The sequence below is a fragment of the Labrus bergylta genome, chromosome 10 (genome assembly GCF_963930695.1).
Source record: "Labrus bergylta chromosome 10, fLabBer1.1, whole genome shotgun sequence".
Lineage (NCBI taxonomy): Eukaryota > Metazoa > Chordata > Actinopteri > Labriformes > Labridae > Labrus > Labrus bergylta.
The window spans coordinates 18,381,583-18,401,397 of NC_089204.1; the positions used below are offsets into that span (position 1 = coordinate 18,381,583).

The following is a 19,815-nucleotide window of genomic DNA, read 5'->3' on the forward strand; positions in this document are numbered from 1 at the left end:
CTGGATAGAAGCAAGTTAAATACACAGTTGTTCCTCCTGATGTCTGGTCCCTCGGAGACACACATAAACATAGATCAGTATGTGTGCACCCACTTGCACGTCTAGAAAGGCAGACTCACACACACACACACACACACAGACACACTCTTGACGCACTTACACAAACACATATTCACTTTCGTCAAATGGACAGATGCTGCACCTCTAGAGGCACAGAGACCCAGCAGCTGTTCCCCAGCCAGTCAGATGGGCTTCCATTGGATGCTCATGAATATTTTACACTCAGTCGAAATGGCTGCATTCCAGACTCCTACAACAGCAGCCACACTGGGCCAGATGATCAGATTATTAAACTGTACGAACTGATTTCCTCCCACTGTCAGCTGGAAATAAAGAAACATGTATTGAATAGTTTTGAAGGATAACAGTGAGTTGCATCTTATGGTAGGAGTCTCTGATGGGATAGTTTGGTTACTAGTTTGAGTTAAAGTTTAATGTCTAATCTTTAAAATCTCCCTCCCTATTCTTGGAACTATAAAAGAAAAACATGGGGGGGAGAAGTCTTCTCAAGCTACAGTTTAATGTCCTTATTATAAAATTTGTGTCACAAAGTGAAAACATTTTAAAATACAGAACTACACAAAGGATAGACAGAAGTACTCTCAAACTGAAGCCTCAAAACACTTCCTTCCATGTTAATATGTTTATACCAATGACTGTCTAAAACACAGACATCGTCTCAGTGACATCACCCATTGGATTCTGAAGAGGGGTCATTAAGCCCAACGATGGCAGACGCCTTATTGGAAAAATAATTCTCCACCTAACAGTGCATCAATTTGGAAACAGGAAAAGAGGTGGAGCTGGGGCGGGATATAAACTTCCTGGTTAACAGCTACAACACAACCACCTATCAGTCAACTCAACAATGACTCAAAACAGATGAGTTGTAAAAAAAAAAAAAAAAAAACTCAATAAAGTTTTCACCAATACAGAAATTAGCTATGGAGGCCAAAATCATTTTTTGCAGGCTGCAAACATTTTTACTTCTGCTGTGAAAATGTGCATTTCCAATATGGGACCTAAAAGGTCCATTCAGCCTCAAGTGGACACTCCGGGAACCTCATTCTTTAACACCAGGTGCATTCTGCTTAGTTTCCCCTGTTTCATTACAACCGAAATGTCACTACTGCACTTTGTCAGTGCATACACAACCCAAGAAAATATTTACACTTGTCCAGGGCTTCAGGCCGTCTGCTGCCCATGCATACTAGCATTGTGGCTGCTGAAGCTGAAGTGAGGCAGATGGACCTTATCTGTTGTAACATCTCTTCGTGGCAACAATGTGTTGTCACCTCGACCAGCTTACTCTGCTCGGTTTCGACATGTCCTCCTTAGAGTCAGATGACAGTTAATATTATATAAATAACTTCCTCCTATAGCTCACAGTGCTAGCATCCTCTTGCACATCTGCCCACCTCAGCTCATCAAGACAGTGCACATCAGGTCAGGGTTTCTGTTACAATTTACATCTATGAATAGTTTGAAAGTTATGCACACAATATATTGTCATTATTTCACCTTTCTCCCATTGTAAGCTTTGTTCAGGAGTACTCAGAGTGCTTAAACCCATTAACAGTTTGGATATACTGCTCGCCTCTGAGTATATAAAGTGATGGATGCAGAAAAGAAAGAGGGAAAGAGGGCAGGCAATTTACCTATTAGAAACTGCTTCCTTTCTCCCTGTTTCTCTCTCTGCCTTGGAGGATGGATTGATCTCATTGGGCCTTAGGCTGAGATTCAAACATCTGTCTGACCCCCCCCCTTCTTCCTCTTCCTCTGTCAGCCAGCCAGAGTCTCCCAGAGTGTCTCCCCTCCTGCATTACCTCTATTACAGACATGATGAGGGAAGCTGTTTGACACACTGTGGAGAATGCTTGCAGCTGCACAATCCGGAGGTTCTTGGATGCAAGGATGGATGCATGGATGGACGAATGGACAGGATGTGTGCTTTTTAAGTGTCTTAGAACAACAAGGGCTGAACAAGTGACTTGGCTAAACCTAAATTAAATCAAATGAATCTACTTACTATCGTCACATTTTTATTACACCTTATATGCAGAGTGGGCTGCACACTGGGGCAGTGGAAGGTACCTGGTGTTATTCTCCATCAGACAGTGCCTCCTGTGTTAAATTTGCATGTTCTCCTTGTGCATTAGTGAGTACCCTACGGATATACTCTGGCTTCCTCCCACAGTCCAGGGACACATTTGTACGGTAAACTGGTGCCTCTGAATTGCCTGTAGGTGTGAGTGTGACTGGTTCTTTGTTTCTGTATGTCAGCTGTGGTTGACTGGTGACCAGTCCAGGGTGTACCCCGCCTCTTGCCCAAAGACAGCTGGGATTGGCTCCAGCCACCCGTGACCCAGAACAGGATAAACGCGATAGATAATGGATAGGTAACATGCAGAGTTTTGAGCTGGTTTTGAATTAGTCCCAACCATTGAATTAATATTAAGATGGATGGATCTTTTGTGATTTCGAGCTATAGACGATGCAGTATCGGTCCGCTGGTAGAGCTGCAGTATTGACCTTCCACCAACCAAAACACGTTTAACTTACCAATAAAATGTCAAAGATTCCTCAGATTGGCCAAGTCCATAGCAGAACAGATTCTTGGGTTGGTTTGACACCCATAGTTATATAAAGGTCCATGACTCTTGTGTTAGTGTTTGTTACATTTCATTTTACTCTACCTCATCTTCTCTGCTAATCTGGTGCATTACACCTTTTTTTATAGCATCAAATAACAAAACTAAACTAAATCAGCATGAGGAATGAATATGGCCCCTCAGGGATCCAGGAAAATATGGCCCCTTAAAAAATGCAAAACTTGAGGCTTCCAGCAGGCAGCTGACAAACTATAGGGTGCTTTAAGTGGCTATGGACATTACTTATGTAGTCTCTGATTGAAAAAAAATTAGCCTTCTCTTTCAGCATTTCTGGGAAATCCAACAGATTGTCTCCTCTGCTGATTTGTGTGTGAAGCATTGATGGGCGGTTTAATGCTGCCATTGCATAATGGTTTCAAAGGTCCCAAAGACATCACCTCTTAATACTGGCTAGAGATGCTGCCAAAGAGAAGTTTGTGTTTGAGAACTTTGAGATTGAAACTTTCAAAAAAGAGTCTAGATTTCAGAAATTCCGTTTTGAGCTTTATAAGCCTCCTTCCTTCATGTGCTTGTTTTTTTTATGGTTTTGGATTATTATTTTGGCTCCCTGCTGCTTTAAAGACCAGCTTAACAATTTAAAATGTGTGAAGATATACTTAAACATTTTTATCCCCGGATTTATTTGTATCATTTATTTATGTAGCTTACAATTAAAGGTCAGATTTAGAGCAAGCTGACAAAACATGATATAATATATCAGTGTCAACAGAAAGAAATATGCAAAAGCAAGCTTAAAAGGGCTGTAACTTTTTAGAAAAGTATTTGTAGTTATATTAATCATATAGTCAAAATATCTTAGCTGTGGCAAGAGGTTTTTCCACCAAAATTCCTTCTGCTAGATTTGAAAGATTTTTTTTCTTTGCTTCTGACATGAAAACCTGCTCTCAGTAAGCAGTCAGCTGACATGAAAACCTGAATATTAGTATATTTCACTCCTAGAAAATACAGCAAACAAGCATGAAAACTTAGTTAACAGTTGCTTAAAAGACAGCAGTATTACACCTGTAAGCAAGTCTGAAATGGGTTTCTTGAACGATATATAGACACAAAATGTTCCCATTTTTTCTGTTTATATAAGCACTTCATCTAAACACCATCTTCTTTGGCCCATACCATGTTAATCCAAACTTGTTTTTATTTAGTTCAATGAATGATTACGTGATAACTTGACAGTATATGCTTCAATGAACTGAACTGAATAGACTTGGAGTGTAAAACATGGTATCTACAGCGACCTCCAGAGGTGGAAAGCAGAAGATCACTTTATACAAATCTGTGTTTATAACATACAAACTCAAATAAAAATATTTGTAAGCTTATGTAATGTTTACTCTATCAATTATATAAAAAAAGGACTAAGTTGTTCAACAATTGTTTAAGTGACAATGAATGAAGATCTGTGGATGGTATAACCGATGGTTCAATTACCTTGAATGCAGAAACAGAGAATAGAAACATAAGAAAAACATTTGCCGTCTAGTTGTATTTCAAACATCAGGCTGGCTCTGCTTAGTCTCTCAGACACATGTGCACACAAACACACTGACGCTCACACATGCCTCTTTAGTGGCAAACAATTTGTGGATCTGAGAGGGGACCACAGCAGTGGTCGAAGAAGTTTAAAATGTTTTGCAGAAATGTTGAAGCATTCAAACAAAAAAATGTAAGAATTTCAATTCATGAAGGGTTATCTAATGTCTCTTTCTGTAAAGTTTACAACAAATAGGACTGTGCTGTGAGTTTCCCATACATCACTGCTTCATCACAACACATTGAAAATAATTTTTAAAAGGGCGATATATTAAGTGAAATTAGCAATTACCTTCAAAACAGTTAGACTACTTTATATGTATTGCTCAATTTAGATAACAGTTTTAAAAATATATTTTTCTTTAAATCCTAATTTCTCTGCACAGGCCTCACGTTGAACTGTTCCTGCTCTGGGGGACTAATTGCATTTTCGTGCATGAACAAGGGGCTCATTGTCATGCACTGGTAACATGGATGCCCAAATTGATAGACACATAACAGGGTCATCATTCATTTGCATTTTAACAATTCCTTCAGCTATGACACCGGATCGTGTGAATTCATTACCATAACAGGGCTGCGGTTCATCCAGCCATCTATTAGTAACGCCAATTAGTTTACTGGGACAGGTTTACAGGATGCAAATAGGCCTGTAGACTCGCACAGGCAGCCAGAGCTGCACAAACTTTTTATATCAAGGCTACGAGAGAGCTTTTTTCCCAGTGACCAACACCAACAGCTCTCTGGGTTTGAAAAAAAATGTTACACACGATTGTCAAAGGGGTTGTTAGTTAAGATGTATTTAGTCCATTGATGTCCACCATTCTTATGAATTTGAACTTGGTTTAACAAAATGTACTTGTTCTGAGACTAATTCAAGTCCCTTGTGTGCACCATGTTTTTAGCTCATGAACATCCTTTTCCTGAAAAATGTGTGAGGACAGGTTTCCCTTTTTTTCTGGACGGGGAGAAACACTGCTGCTGATGTTGCTCTGTGTCCTACATTTGCTGTTCTCTTTTCTTGGATGTCATGTTGAAAACATACAACCTGAATGTCTCCAGTGCTGTACAAAAAATCCTCAGGTAGAAATACAAGAAAAATAGAATCCCAAATAAAGCTTTAGTAAATTGTAATGACCACATTTTAATCATCCGCTATCTGTAAAGTAAAAAAAAATTGTCCAGTGTGATTATATGAACAGGCCACACAAAGGATGGCCAGTCATGAAGTTACTGGAATTCACAATACCCTGTTAATTCATCAGGGCTTTTCTCCATTCCACATATAAGACGATATTTTTTATATTGCTCCTTATTCTTATCATTTTGTGATCTTAGAAAGTTGCAATACCTTTAAATGGAAAAGAAACCACCTCTACCTCTGAGTAGAGGTGGTTTTTTTTTTTTTTAAACACTACTTTTCTCAACAAATATACTTTACTCCTATTGCATTCCTAGTTCCATGCTGTTTGAGAAGTACATGGCATTTTTTTAAAAAGTAGGCTATATCAGTAGTAACCAATGGGCCTTCCACTGAGTGCTACAGTATAGAAAAGTATTTACAGATGGACTAAACAAACACAGAGATGTATTGAGCCCTTAAGTCCATCTGATAAGCAGTTATCATGTTTGTAAGAGGATTATAGTTATTAGAATATAGCAATACATCCTATAGGCTATGTGCCACCACTAGATCTATTTATTGAAATTTCTTTCTTAATTTACACATTTGTTCTCTTTCTAACATTGTGACGTAATGAAACTGCTGCACTACAATTTACATTTGAATTATACAAAATGATCTATTTAATGGTTTTGGACAAGTACGCAACATGTAAAGTTGTGCCACACATTTCAGCATTATAGCCACAGCTAATTTGCAAAGGCCTTTCAATACTTTTTTCTTCTTTCTTTCTTTCTTTCTTTTTTTTTTAACTCAGCAGCAATTATGCACGACTGAAACAAAAGTGCAAAGTGAAACTTTACAATAACTTCAATACATCTGACACAAAACGCAGAACTCGAGTGCAAAATGTAACTGATGTGCTCTCTTGGGTATAGAGAAGAGATTTCAACCAACTTCCCAGTTAAAGAAAGGTATTGTAGCCTACAAAAAAAAAAATCCCACGCATTTTGAACAATGTTTCAAGGACTTTGTTTGCAAAAGCCTGGAGCATATCAGCACCATTTTCCTTTTACTGGCATGTTAACGTCAGTCAAAAGCGAACCCTCAGTGTCATTTTGCGTTTAGTGGTGCACCTGTTCCATAACCTTTTGGTCAAAAGAAAAATAGTTTTACTGTGTAGTTCATAAATGTTGAACCGCTGGAAATAGACCGTGTGTCATTTGCAGTCTGGGCTGTGTAAACCAAGAGGGTTTGTTGTACTGTCAAGGTGGTGCACCTGCTCACGTCTGCTCCGCCCCTCCTCCGGCTTGACTACAGTACCCATGCAGCACCGCGCCGCTCTCCGCTCTCTCGCTCTCCGCTGCGCCAGTCAGTCAGTCCGCCTCACTGACTCGCAGAACCAGTTGGTTTGGCCCGGCTTCTTCTTCTTCTTCTTCTTCTTCTTCTTTCCAGCCTGCTCACTCTGTGTGTGTCTGCTGCTGCTGCTGCTGTTGTTGTTGCTGCTTGGTGTCAACCTACGCCGACGAGAGAAGAAGACATATCCCTCCCTCTCCTCTGTTTGGAGGGCCGCTTCCAATTTGCCTTCACTTTCCTCCTCTGCCGGCACCATTGGCTTCCGCGCCGTGCCAGTCAACTCGCCTCCCCCTTTTCTCAGCTCGCACCGAGTTGAGCAGCAGCAACAGCTCGGAAACATCTGGCCGCCGCAGTAGTGCTACACTCCCCGCACGTCCCCCCTCTCCGCCTGCTCGCCTCAGTCAGCAGCCCTGTTATGGAAATTAGTCCAAAGAAGTCGATCTAGTTTTTTTTTGTCTCGGGACGGAAGAAGAAGAAGAAGATTTTGACGGAGGAAGCGGGGAAGACGTTGGACCGTGTTGTCTTGTAAGTGCTGCTTCTAATACAGGAGTCCGATTAAAGGAAGCTCAGGAGGGAGAGAGAGAGGGAGAGAGGGAGAGAGGGTGGAGGAAAAAAAAGTAGCTAAACCTTCCTTAGCATGACTGTGTTGTCTCCTCGCAATAATAGTTGCCATGTTAGCTCTCCCTCCGCGGTGTTTTAGCAGCTGTTGTCATAGCACCGGGGCCTTCGGAACAACTGTAAATAGCTCAATAATGTAGCCTCTTCGCCTTACTTTTGTTAGCCATTATCGGGCTATAGCTAGCTGCGTGGGTCAGTGTGTCTCTGTTGTGTATTCCGATAGAAATAATAAAACTCTTTTTTTTAGTTGGTTTTTTTCCATTTAAGTTTTCACAGCGTAAAAAAAAAAGCCGAAACATTACTCTTGACTTTTTTTTTTTTTATGGTAATTTCTTTTTGCAAGGCTGCAACAAACTTGTCACCGCCGGTAGTGACTGCTGCTTCAGATTAAAGTTAAAGGGAGAGTTTGTGATATTTAATAACAACAAACTTATTAAAGTTAAATTAAACACTTCTGTGACTTTCCAAGTGTTGAATAAAGCGCTGTCACGGTGTTAAAATTAGTCAAAAAAAATGAAAACAAATTAAAATAAGCACAGCACGACACGACTTTTAAAACATTGTTAATTAATCCTGCAGTGAAAGTCAAATAAATTAATGTCTCTGGGGTTTTTCAAAATAAACTCTTGAAAATCAAGATTTTGCGAGTGTTTGAAGTAGCTTATTTTTAAAGATTTTTCACTGAAACTATTGAAAAAAAGTGTTCTTATATTATCAAGTTATTAATACACATGACGCGTTACTCTTCATTAACCATTGGGCAAAAGAAAAATAACGTAATATTGCTTTTATTTTGTTTAAAGATTCTTATGATAAAAGTCTTATAAGGTTACAAGTGTTTTTCCTCTCTTTTTTTTTTACCTCTTGTGTGATAAGTCAGCGACAATATAGACTGTTTGTTATTCGGTGTGTGTGTGCTTTTATTATTTTTCAAAAGCTCATTAAATATTGTTGCGATGTTAACACAAATAGTTATTGAAAATGCAAGTAGTTTTGTTCATATACTCGAATATAGTACAAGTACATACCTCACGGGGACTCTTTCACTGAAACGAAAGTGAAATAAAGTATAGGCTACTTGTAATAACTTTCTCACCGGCTCATTAGAGGCTTGTATACCTTTTGTCAAGGATTTGCACTCATTAGGATTCTTTCTTTAAGACTTGTTCCCATTGTTTCCTCATTTCTTTTTTTTGTTTCTGTCAGTTGTTCTTGGGGGTCTAAGCAGGAGGGGGTGGGGTTGGGGGGGGGGGGGGGGGGTGCTATGGCTGTTTGAATATAAGGATGGATGAATGAATGAACAAGTGACTGAATGAATGCAAGAGGAGGCAGCAGCGCTGAACCGTAAAGAAGTGGAAAACAATATCAGCTGCGTGCGTCTGTCAGTTGCAAATGTGCTGTGTTGGCCTTTGTTTATGGTTACTGGAAGACAGAGGCATAGAAAGGAAGACAGAGGAGGATTCAAACACTTCAAAATGCTTTAGAAAAGTTTTCACACGTAACCTCTTTTAAATTTAGAAAACTTTCCCCTTCCCGAGATAGTTTTATTAGCAGTATGTGGCTGTGGTGATTCTGTTAGTAAACTCTGTTTTCCACAAGCCAACCCCGGCATCCCACTGCATTAAATAAACCCAGAGTTTATTTCCCAGAGAGAGAACGGGGGAGAAAAGGGAGACAAAGTTGCGTGGTGTTGGTGTTGGTAGAATGAAAGAGGAGTCTGGTGGCAGGAGTGTAGAGGAGGCAGCATATGGCTGTAGAAAGAGCACAGCTGGAGGTAGCATCTCCATCTGAGGATGATGTCAGAGCAGCTGACAGGCTGCCATCCACCCCACCTCCTCCTCCTCCTCCATCCCTCCACTGCCTCCACCCCTCCCCAGTCCTTTATTGTGAGACTCAGCGGCAGCCTGGGAGAGTTAGTGCTGTTTGTGTGTGTGTGTCTGTGTGCACGCTGTGTATGTGTGTGTGTTTGTGGCTGCCGATCAGCGCCAGTTAGGAGGAGGAGGGAGGTGGTATCTCGTTCCCCCTCCAACATCTCCTCCACTTTGCATCTGTCCCTCGCAGTTTGAACAGCGTGTTTTTTTTTTCCGCCTGCCTCCCTCTTCTTCTTCTTCTCTCCTCTTCTACCCACTCATTGATTCAGAGAGAGCGAGCAAGGAAGAGAAAGAGAGAGAGAGAAATACACAGCCGTTCCCAGCCAGAGAGCCCAGCTATTCTGCTACAGTGGAGTTAATCAAGTTGATGCATACTGCTGCAGGTATCGTTCTGTGTGTGTGTGTGTGTGTGTGTGTTTGTGAGTGCAGTGAATAGAGCAGCAGTCTGGGGTAGTGGAGTAGTTATTTTGTTTTATTGTTGTGGGGATCTTCAGCTTGTCAAATCAGTGTGAGCGCTGTGTGAAACTGCTGGTGAGTGCTTCAGTAGTAAACTCGTGTTGGTTGTTGCTGTCTGTCTGAGGGGTAATTGCAGTCCGGGGAAAGCTCCGCTGTGTTATCAGTTTGTCACCTAGCGACTGGCATTTAAAACTAAGTTATTGTTTTTACTTGCTGTTTGTTTAGACATTGATTTTTTTTTTAGACTTTATTGATTGAAAGCAAAGTTGCAGGTCAGGATTTTTTTTCAATTCAGCCTGATTTTCTCTCGTTATTCCTCAAAATTTATGAGGAAATAATTGTTAAAAGTAGTTATTTTTTCCCTCACAAAATTCATATTTAGACATTCTTTAATTAGTTTTAAAAAAAGAGAGGAAAATTATATTCTTTAAGTTAGTAAGGAATGGAAAAAGTATTGCAAAAAAGAAGCCGTTTAATTTTTCAATCCCAATCATCAAATCGTTTTTCTTCAGTTAATACTGACCCGCTGTAAAATTACTTGAAAGCATGTGCGGTCCACTCGAGCCTCTTTTTTTCCCCCTCCTGTCGGCTGGAGTGGAGGAGACTAATTTAGAAGTTGCAGATTTGAGCTGCCTGAATTGGCTAGACAGCTGTAATCGCACTCCCTCCTAGTCTTAATCTCTTTATCTGGCTAGCAGCTGCCATATGGCCCCCGTCAGCTGGATCAGATGTGGGTAAGCCTCCCTCCCCGGCCGTCCCAGCTTCTCTCTCTCTAACCCTCCCTGTCCCTCTATGTCTCTCTCTCTCTCTCTCTCTCTCTCTCTCTCTCTCCTCCTCTGTCAGACCCCTGCCTGCCTCCCTGGGCCGGCCGGCCAGGGTGGCTGACGGGGCTGCTGCCCTCCTGAGCCTCCGCCGACGGCTCCCTCCCACCGCCACCACCGCCGTCTTTATTTTTAGCCATCTTTAAGGATTAGGATTGATGCTGTGACGAGCAGGGCACTTACAGTGATTGTACTGTAAATCTTCTCTTCTGGGTGGTGGTGGGCGGAGGGCTGGGGGAGTTAAGGAAGAGGGCAGTTACTTCTTCGGGCGGATGTGCAGGGGTTTTTTGTAGTAAGATTCAGATGGGAAGGAGTTTGTCAGTGGCGGATGGTGTGTGTTTGGAAGGAGGAGGTGACAGAGGGGTTTGGCTGGACAGAGGGGGGAGGAGGGGTGGGGGGTGGGAGGTGGTACACCCTTGTCCCCGTAAGCCCCCTCATTAAAAGCAGTCTGAACGAGCCGGAGGGCGCACACGCATTTACACATTGCCCAAACACACACACGCACACACAGACATTCTTGGTTTAGCTTCATTCAAATGAGGTGATTTAACTGCTTTGGTTAACACAGTGCAGAGCGGGACTCATGTATTTTCTAAGGCAGGACAAATCGACTTGGTTAAAAGGTGGGAATTAATAATTTTTACGCATTTTTTCCTATTAATTGCCTTCATTTTTTAACTTATTTTATTGACTAGAACATTTTTTGAGCACACCTGAAGAACATTGCCGCAAGTCTTCTCTTCTTTTTTTCGCCTCTCTTCTAATCTTACACCTAAAGCCGCTGCTTGCAGGTTAAAGGAGGGACAATCTCTTTTCGTTTTCAACTGTGCTTTTTTCAATTGGCTAGTTTTCCTGCTCGACTTAGCCTGTGGAGGTGGTTGGTAGGTAGGCTGGTACTAAGTGTGTGTGTGTTGTGTACGTGAGGACAGTGTGTGCAGCTGAAAGCCGGTTACCTAAAAGGGCTGTGCCAGGCCAGGCCAAAGTGGGTTAATAAAAATAACCAGCGTAGGAGCAGCGACAATCCAGTAGTGCAGGCAGAGGAGTAAGAGAGAAATAGAGAGAACAGAGAGACAGAGTGGAAGAATCTGTTGCAAGTGGTTTACCTGATTCTAAGTTTCTCTGTCGGTGAAAACGGAATTTCAGAATCTACTTTAATTGCGTAAAACTTTGATTATTATTTTTCTTAATAGTAATTATCTGTTTTTCTAATTCCCTTTTTTCAATTTTATTTTAAATTCAGTTATTGGAGAAATTAGAAAAGACAAAAGAGTAAAACGTGAGGAAACGTGTGCATGACTGAACAGTTACCGGAATGGATTTTTTGAATCAGAGAATATTTGATGATGTTGAAGTCATTAACTACTGTATAAAACCAGGCACAATTTTGTTTCAATAACTATGCTATATTGTCTGCCCATTTTTTATTTTTTAATATAATTATAATGGGTTCAAACAAGTTCCTTTTCTCACTCGTCAGTCTTTTTGTTTTCATGACCCACCTACTCCTAATTTTTCTTTTCACTGAACTTTCTCTTTTCTGCGGTTTGCCTTCTGCATCTTAAAACCATATTTGTTTGTAGCATTTGTTCCTCTCTCCCTCGCGATTCTGCTTTTATTTTAATTGGCATCGCTCAGGATAATTTTGTTGCGGGAATTGAGGATTTGACATAAAAACGTGAGAGATGACAAAAACAGTGTCATGATCCCTACACTTGAAATGTACAGCACACACATATCATTTAGAAATTATATGAAGTTTGTCTTGCCTCCTTGAAGAATTTGTCTGTTTCTGTCATCACTGAATTTAAATTTTCCTTTTTCCTTTTTTTATTTTATCAGCATTTCTTGGTTTGTCTTTCTTGAGTAATTACCTTTAATGCAAATAATACTTTATTTAAAATGTTGTACTGAATTAAAAACCTTCAGAACTCATATAAAAACTCCACGAGTTAGAAATTGTGTAACATCCCAGATATTAACACCTTTATCAGACGTGTCTAACTTGACTTTGCCTCTGTTTTTCTGTATGGTTTCAGGTTATGAGGACAGCAGGATGGAGTTCCCAGACCACAGTAGACATTTACTCCAGTGTCTGAGCGAGCAGCGGCACCAGGGCTTCCTGTGTGACTCCACAGTGCTGGTGGGAGATTCCCAGTTCCGGGCCCATCGGGCTGTTTTGGCCTCCTGCAGCATGTACTTTCACCTCTTCTACAAGGACCAGCTGGACAAGAGAGACGTGGTGCACCTCAACAGTGACATTGTCACAGCCCCGGCCTTTTCCCTGCTCCTGGAGTTCATGTATGAGGGCAAGCTACAGTTCCAGGACCTTCCTGTAGAGGATGTGCTGGCAGCGGCCAGCTATCTGCACATGTATGACATTGTCAAGGTGTGTAAGAAGCGTTTGAAGCAGAAGGCCACAGCAGAAGCAGACAGCACGCGCAGAGAGGATGACGGAGGGTCCAGCTGCTCAGATAAAGCCGACAGTCTATCAGATGATTCTCCGGGCCGGCCTGCCACAGCCGACCTTCTGCACAGCGACGAAGATGAGGAGGTGAAAACTGAGGGAGGACCGCTGTGGCTGAGGCTGCCGTCTGCAGAGAGACCAGGAACACCAGCCACGGCTACCACCAGCCCAGGGCACGCTGAGGCGGAGATGCAGAGTGGGGAAAGACTGGGGGAAGGAGGGAAACTGCTCTCCCCTGCCGGCAGTCCAACCAGCTCCACAGGAACCCTCTCACAAAGATCCCACCGTTCCGTGAGTTCTCGTGGAGGGCAAAGGGGCAGGAGGGTGTCAAATGATGCGGCTGACTGTGTCCTGGATCTGTCAGTCAAGCCGATTGCTGGTAGCAATCACAGTAACCATCACCAGTCCTATTTCAGCGGGGCAGCTACACCAGACAGCCTCCAAAGCCCAATGGCTGTTAGAGTGAAGGTGGAGAGGGGTGTGGCTTCAGATGAGGAAGAGGAACTGGGAGCTGGGGACTATGACATGGAGCACAGTGGCATCACCAAGGCTACGATTCCGAGCACCAACGGCCTGACCCACCACGGGGTCGGAGGGCCTCTGTCAGCTCAGAGGAGGCTTGGCCTGGAGGCGCACCTGTCCGCTCTGCGAGAAGCTTCTTTGGCCTCAGAGCTGGAGCGGGAGGAGAAGCCTTCGGCCACAGCAGAGGACGATGACATACTCGGTGGAGAAAACGAGCGTGCGCAGGCCGAGGCGGCCAGCATGGATACTTCCCTGCTGCCCTATGTCTCCAACATGCTGTCAGCTCAACACACCCAGATCTTCATGTGCCCGCTGTGTAACAAGGTTTTCCCCTCCCCACACATCCTCCAGCTCCACCTCAGCTCCCACTTCAGGGAGCAGGAGGGCATCCGCTCCAAGCCTGCCGGAGACGTCAATGTGCCCACATGCACCATCTGCAGCAAGACCTTCTCCTGCATGTACACGCTGAAGCGCCACGAGCGGACACACTCTGGTGAGAAACCCTACACCTGCACCACCTGTGGCAAGAGCTTCCAATACTCACACAACCTCAGTCGCCACGCAGTGGTGCACACTCGTGAGAAGCCACATGCTTGCAAGTGGTGCGAACGGCGCTTCACGCAGTCTGGGGACCTTTATCGACATATTCGCAAATTCCACTGCGAACTGGTCAACTCGCTGTCAGTGAAAAGTGAACCGCTGGCACTGCCCAATGTCAGGGATTGGGCAATCGAGGACAGCTCCCAGGAACTGTGGAAGTAGAATCAGACTGCGGGATTTGATAAAGGGAAAGAGAGCAAGAGAGAAAGAAGGGCAGAGAGGTATGGGGAGGTAAAAGGGAGGTGGCAAAATAATATTTTGGTTCAAGTCATGTTCTTGTGTGTCGCAAAATCTCATTCAATTGCACTTTAATAGCACATGAAAATGTTACTACTGAGTTTTTTGTTGTTGCTGTTGGGGTAATTTTATTTCTATTTTTTTCTGAACTCTAATTTTTATTTGACATAAGTTCTTTTTGGTGTATTTAATTGCGTCTGAGGACATGGGAGCATGGTCTCGCCTTTTTGAAGAGTTTTCACTCTGTATTTCATCTCAGACACAACACTCCGATGCCGGCCAGCATATCAGTCCTAGTTCCACAGACAGCAAACACCACTGCAGGAGTTCAGGTCAAACACACTGAAGTGAAAAAGCATTACAATACACTAAACGGGTACTGTGATCATCGCGAGTCAATACCACCACACACACACAACTTAAAAACGTGTGTGCGTGGTGACGCTGCACTACTCTGGCAAATACTTCACCTGACGTGCGTGAGTGTGTGTGAGTGTGTTTTTTTTTTGTGTATTAATTTTATTTTTTACTGGCATGGAGGTGTCGTTGGCGAAGCGCTCCCTGCTTCTTGTTAAGCTCTTTGCTGTTGTGTGTTCAGGGGAAAGCTGACTGACAGACAAACTGATGGCACTCATGCAATGCACAGCCTCCTTTTTTCACTTCCTATCAATCCGAAGTATTTTCTACAAATGAAAAGACCTTTACAAATTATTATAATATTATTATTATTGTTATTAATAGATTTTTTTCTTAAATGTAGCTGGCAGTCTTTAAAACATCTCTTGTTGAAAAGGTATTTAATTTAAAGTTGTTGTATATTGTTCTGCTATAGTTTTAGAACTTTAATCCGTTACAGTTTTTTTTTTTTTTTTTCAATTAATGATTATTATTATTATTATGATTTTTTGTTACTTTTTTTTGTAATGGGACCTGCTATTGTTGCATGAAGTCCAAACCTGTATATTTTAAAATAGAAATGTGAATTTGCTGTATTACTGTACACATTGTAATTGATCAAATATTTGACAATGGGCTTTCTTTTTCTTTTTTTGTGAATACTACTCCAGGGTGCGGTCTGTTGAAAACTGAATTTTATTCCCAAGACTATGGGAAAAATGCATGAAAATTTGATTTTGTCTTAAACTGTTTAAGTTGTGGTTTTTGCATCAGGGGGGAAATGTTTGAACAGAACACTTTTGACAGTGAAAGTTTCTTTTCTATTGTCGTAGGTCTGTCGCTGAGCTCCTAGAAGAATGTTACCGAATGTGTTTCTGTCGGATGTTGAAGCGATAAGATGAAGCATTTTTAAACCTGTGTCTTATGCACTGATGTCTCTGCTGTGTATGTTTGTGTAGTGTGTGTTTGCGTGTGTGTTTATGAGCGTGTGGTTTGGTTATTACCGGTCAATTTAACCTACTGAAGATCAATGTCCATCCAGCACTTCCTCCTGCTCCTCCCTAAGGCGTTGCATTTCTCCACTGCTGAATGTTTGTCCTCCTCCTCTCATGTCTCCGTCCTCTCCAGCTCTAGATGTGGTCGAGCCATTTATAAAAAAAGAAATTGGCATGACTTATTTCAGGTTTGTTGGGCGCAGTTTCATGGCTCTGACTCTGCAACAGAGTGGAGAATAATGAAGAAGAGAGAAAAAAAGGAGAGAGGCTGGAACTTAGCTGTCCTGCTGAAAGTTGAAGGGCCAGAAATCTTTGTCACACATGTTAAGCCAAGCTGTGCTGTGCTTAGTTGAGCTGAGTGAAGGCCATTCTGGAAAAAAAACAACAACCTTACTCTGCACAGTGCATTTCACATTAGGAGTGAATCTGATAACATGCTTGTGTGTGTGTGTTTTCCAACAACCCTTCGATGAGTTAGATGGAAGAGAATTGGCATGCCTGAATGCACCTTTTTAAGCTAAAAGACATGAAATCAGATTTTTTTTTTGCTGAAAAGATGCCTTTATTAATATAACATTTCTGACGCTGTGGAAGTATTTGATACTGTAGAGCATCTGGAAATAGCTGTTTAAAATCATGTATAAATTCATACATTTTATTGGATTTATCTGAAAATGATGTCTTATTATATTTTGATTATGTGATTTGAAGAAATTTATTTGACCTTTTTTGTATGTGAATGTACAATTCAACAGTTCAATTATCTTTCAGATCTCCGTATCTCAAACTTCTTGTCACAATTTCAAATAATGGTTAAGCGTTAAAACAATCCAAAAACATTAGACACGGAGATAAAAGTGAACGCTCCACATTTCCCCTCACTGAGATGTGTGTGTTTGTACATGTGCACGCCCCCGTTGATGTGCATGTGGTGGGTGGGGTGGTTGTATGTGCCGTTCTGTCATCTGGTGGCAACCACACGCTCTGCCAATCCAACAGTGCGCGGCAGTTTGCACCGCATCTACTCATTTTAAAATCTTTTTCCTCCGCAATTTCTTTTTTCTTATACTGGCAGCATCACTGCATATGGACTCACTCAATCCTGCTGTTGTTTTCATCATTACTGCTCTACTGCTGTTATTTTCTTCCTCTGGTTCTTCTTGACCGCCTTAAACTGCTGTAGTCCGGGATGTTTTTTTATTTTATTTTTGAAGTGTGAGTGTGGGGTGGAGTTATGGGAGCAAGATGCTGTGAAGTAGCCACCCTTATGAAAACATCTCCATTTTTTTGCTGTGCTTACTTGAAAACAAAAAGGGGGGGGAGGGGGCTTTTTTAGAAAAAAAGCAAGGTATAAGTTAAAACGTTCAAATTTCCTAAACAATTTATGGAAAGGTGGAAGAGGTGGAGGGTGAAAGGGGGCTTGAAATGACTGAGTCTGTTTGGAAAAAGGACAATCACTGTCAAGGAGGAAAAAAAACGAGCAGATTTCAATTTAAATCTATTTGCTCCCCGTTGAGATTAAAAATTTCCTTTGCTTTTATTTGATGTTCCTTTTTCAGATTTAGTTATTTTTAGCTTTGACAATCATAGTTGGGTTGATTTTTTTTAACTCGAGGGGAGCAAATTCTAATTGTGTTTAGTTTTGTAATTTTTTGGTGTGCTGTTGACATTTTTAAATTGTGTGCAAACTGCAATAAATTATAAGAATCTTGAAATTCAGTCTTCGTGTGAAGTTTTATTTGTATGTTATTCTTTATATCACAATTCATAATTTTACCTCCAATATGACATGATACTTTTCTTATTTTCAGCTCACACGTTTGTTTTTTTTTAGACTTTTGCGTCCGGCTTCCCTGTGACTCGCGGTGTGGGTGGAAGTTGTTTATTTGTTTGCGTGTCTACAACGAGGCGTGCATGGACACAGCATGACGGCCTGTGTCTACTCACTTTGTGCTTGTGCTGTGTGCCATGCCCAACTCCTGATATATCTGCTGCACCGGTTAAGATGTAGGCAGTATTTGAGAAGAAAATGTGAAGCAGCTTGTTGAGATCCTACCCCCTGCAATACACACATATACACACACACACGCACAGCCTTACTCCAAAGCTCCTCAAGTACAGTTTTCCAGTAAAGAAATCAGCTTTAGCTAATGTATTGCTGCTCAGTAAACCTGCTCTTACAGATGTATTATAAGCCTTGCACTCAGAGGCCAAGGAGCAGCGTTCATTAGGCCACAGATGGTCTCTTCAGTAAGCCCCCAACGCACACTCACGCGATAAGCTCACTCCTAATCTTTATAACATTGTCCTCTGTCTGAAGGAGGCCTAATAATGCTTCAAGAAACTTAGAAGTGTTCAAAGGTTTTAGTTTTGTTACAACAGAGTTCAATCTTTTTTTTTTTTTTTTATGTAAGCCCTAACTAGATTTAGATTTATGGAATCTTTGAAAATAATAATTTCAACTATATGTGTTATTTAGCTTCAAAAGTGTTAGACGTCTTCGTTGAAATTGCCCTTTTATTTCCTTCTCAGAGCAGTTGTTTACAGTTGTGATTTTTCTGACAGAGAGCAGACATTATGATAACTGCTGCTGTAAACGTGGAAGCCCCATCCTTTGGTTGTGCACTGCTTGGAGATCATTAATTGCAATCTGCAGTGTTGTAAGTGAACATCTGCTTATAGACAACTGCTCGCTCTCTTTGCGCGAGGAGGCCGTGCAAGGTTCGCTGTGAATGTAGGTCATTAATTTGTTTCTGTCCTTTGTTTACTTAAGGAAGGGGGACAAAGGGGCAGCTGCAGAACCATTTGGCTGTGCCCAAGGCAGGCCAGCTCAACATGTTGGGAGGCTGAGACCAGCTTGGGCTCCTGTCTGGGGCCCGGGCCCCTGCACTCCGCCGCTTTGCATGAGGGAGCGGCCTCTGCCAAGCTGCCAGGGAGGGCTCCCATATACCTCGAGAGGAAGCGGGAAGAAGGGGGGAGGCGGGGGAGATAAAGAGAAGAGTGTCATGTGGACTCAAGGCGTCCTGATGTTTGACTGTTGTGCCATATTTTCAAACCAGTTTCCAGCTCGTCTCTCTAAACTAGCATCTGCAGGTTTGGCTGAGAAAAGAGTCTACACAACTTTGATGCAACTTCCAAAATCAGCTCGAGACAGCTGTTAGCATCTAAAACCTCCTCAGTTTTTAAAGATTACCACACACATTTATATATGCATCATCTTATAATGTATTCATGTATTTTGTGAAGAAAAGTATTAAAGGATGCAGTACTATGTTGAGATGTAGGTTTTTATTGTCATGGATATTCATGTGCATCACAAATGAGGCTAGTTAAATATACAGTAAGAACAAATCTCTGTCACAAAGAACACAACAAACAGGGTTTCAGCTTTTGGCCTTGACAAGTCGGCCGCTTCACAAGGCAACGCAAGCAGCATTCATTTAAAGCTTGCAAGGCTCCGACAGGGAGAAAGCCTTCTGTGTCCTTTTTTTCATGTGAGACTTGTTGATTCTCTGCGAAAAAGAGGAAACACTCCCAGGCCAGGTCTAGACACGGAAGAATTGACGGCGAGAGAAAGAAGAAGGCAGGGACAAGCGCGTGTGTATGTGTGAGTGTGCGAGCGATCGAGAATTGTCTGCATATTTAAAAGAGCTCCTTTGTCAGGCACTCAGCACAGCAGGACAGAAGGCAAGCAACAAGCGGCCCGCCTGCGAGCAGACAATACAGTGGTACTACACTGGCTGGAGGGGGGAGGGAGGGAGGGAGTTTTTGGGGGAGGTGTAGGGTGATGGGGGCAAAGGGGGGGGGGATATTTTTTTTGGGAAAATGGAAGGGCACAGTGTCCCAGCAAACCATCCAGCCATCCAGCCGCCCACTGCACCCTCCGCCCCGTCCCTGATCACAAAAGGCGACGCAACTCGAACTTGAATATCAGTGTGTCTCTGTGAAAGGGGGGGTGGGGGTCTAAATAATACTTACCCATGACCCCCCACTGCTGCTGCAGCCCTGTACACACCCCCCACTCTCAGTCATATACACACACTTACATAAAAACTCAGATAAGAGTGTCACACACTTGCAGGCGCACACACTGT

At 42.3% G+C, this 19,815-nt stretch overlaps 1 protein-coding gene across 7 annotated transcripts; it reads left to right on the forward strand.

Moving 5' to 3' along the window:
- The first annotated feature begins 6,704 nt into the window (after nt 1-6,704).
- Nucleotides 6,705-17,440, forward strand: zbtb18 (zinc finger and BTB domain containing 18). Of its 7 annotated transcripts, XM_065959356.1 has the most exons (3): nt 6,705-7,266; nt 9,500-9,613; nt 12,544-17,440. In XM_065959356.1, the coding sequence occupies exons 2-3, from the start codon at nt 9,598-9,600 to the stop codon at nt 14,253-14,255; spliced, it is 1,728 nt and encodes a 575-aa protein (XP_065815428.1). In that variant the 5' UTR covers nt 6,705-7,266; nt 9,500-9,597; the 3' UTR covers nt 14,256-17,440. The 7 variants fall into 7 exon arrangements, with proteins under 7 accessions (XP_065815428.1, XP_020514307.1, XP_020514306.1 ...); XM_020658651.3 differs by lacking the exon at nt 9,500-9,613 and having other exon boundaries at nt 6,706-7,266; XM_020658650.3 differs by lacking the exon at nt 6,705-7,266 and having other exon boundaries at nt 9,456-9,613.
- Nucleotides 17,441-19,815: the final 2,375 nt, after the last annotated feature.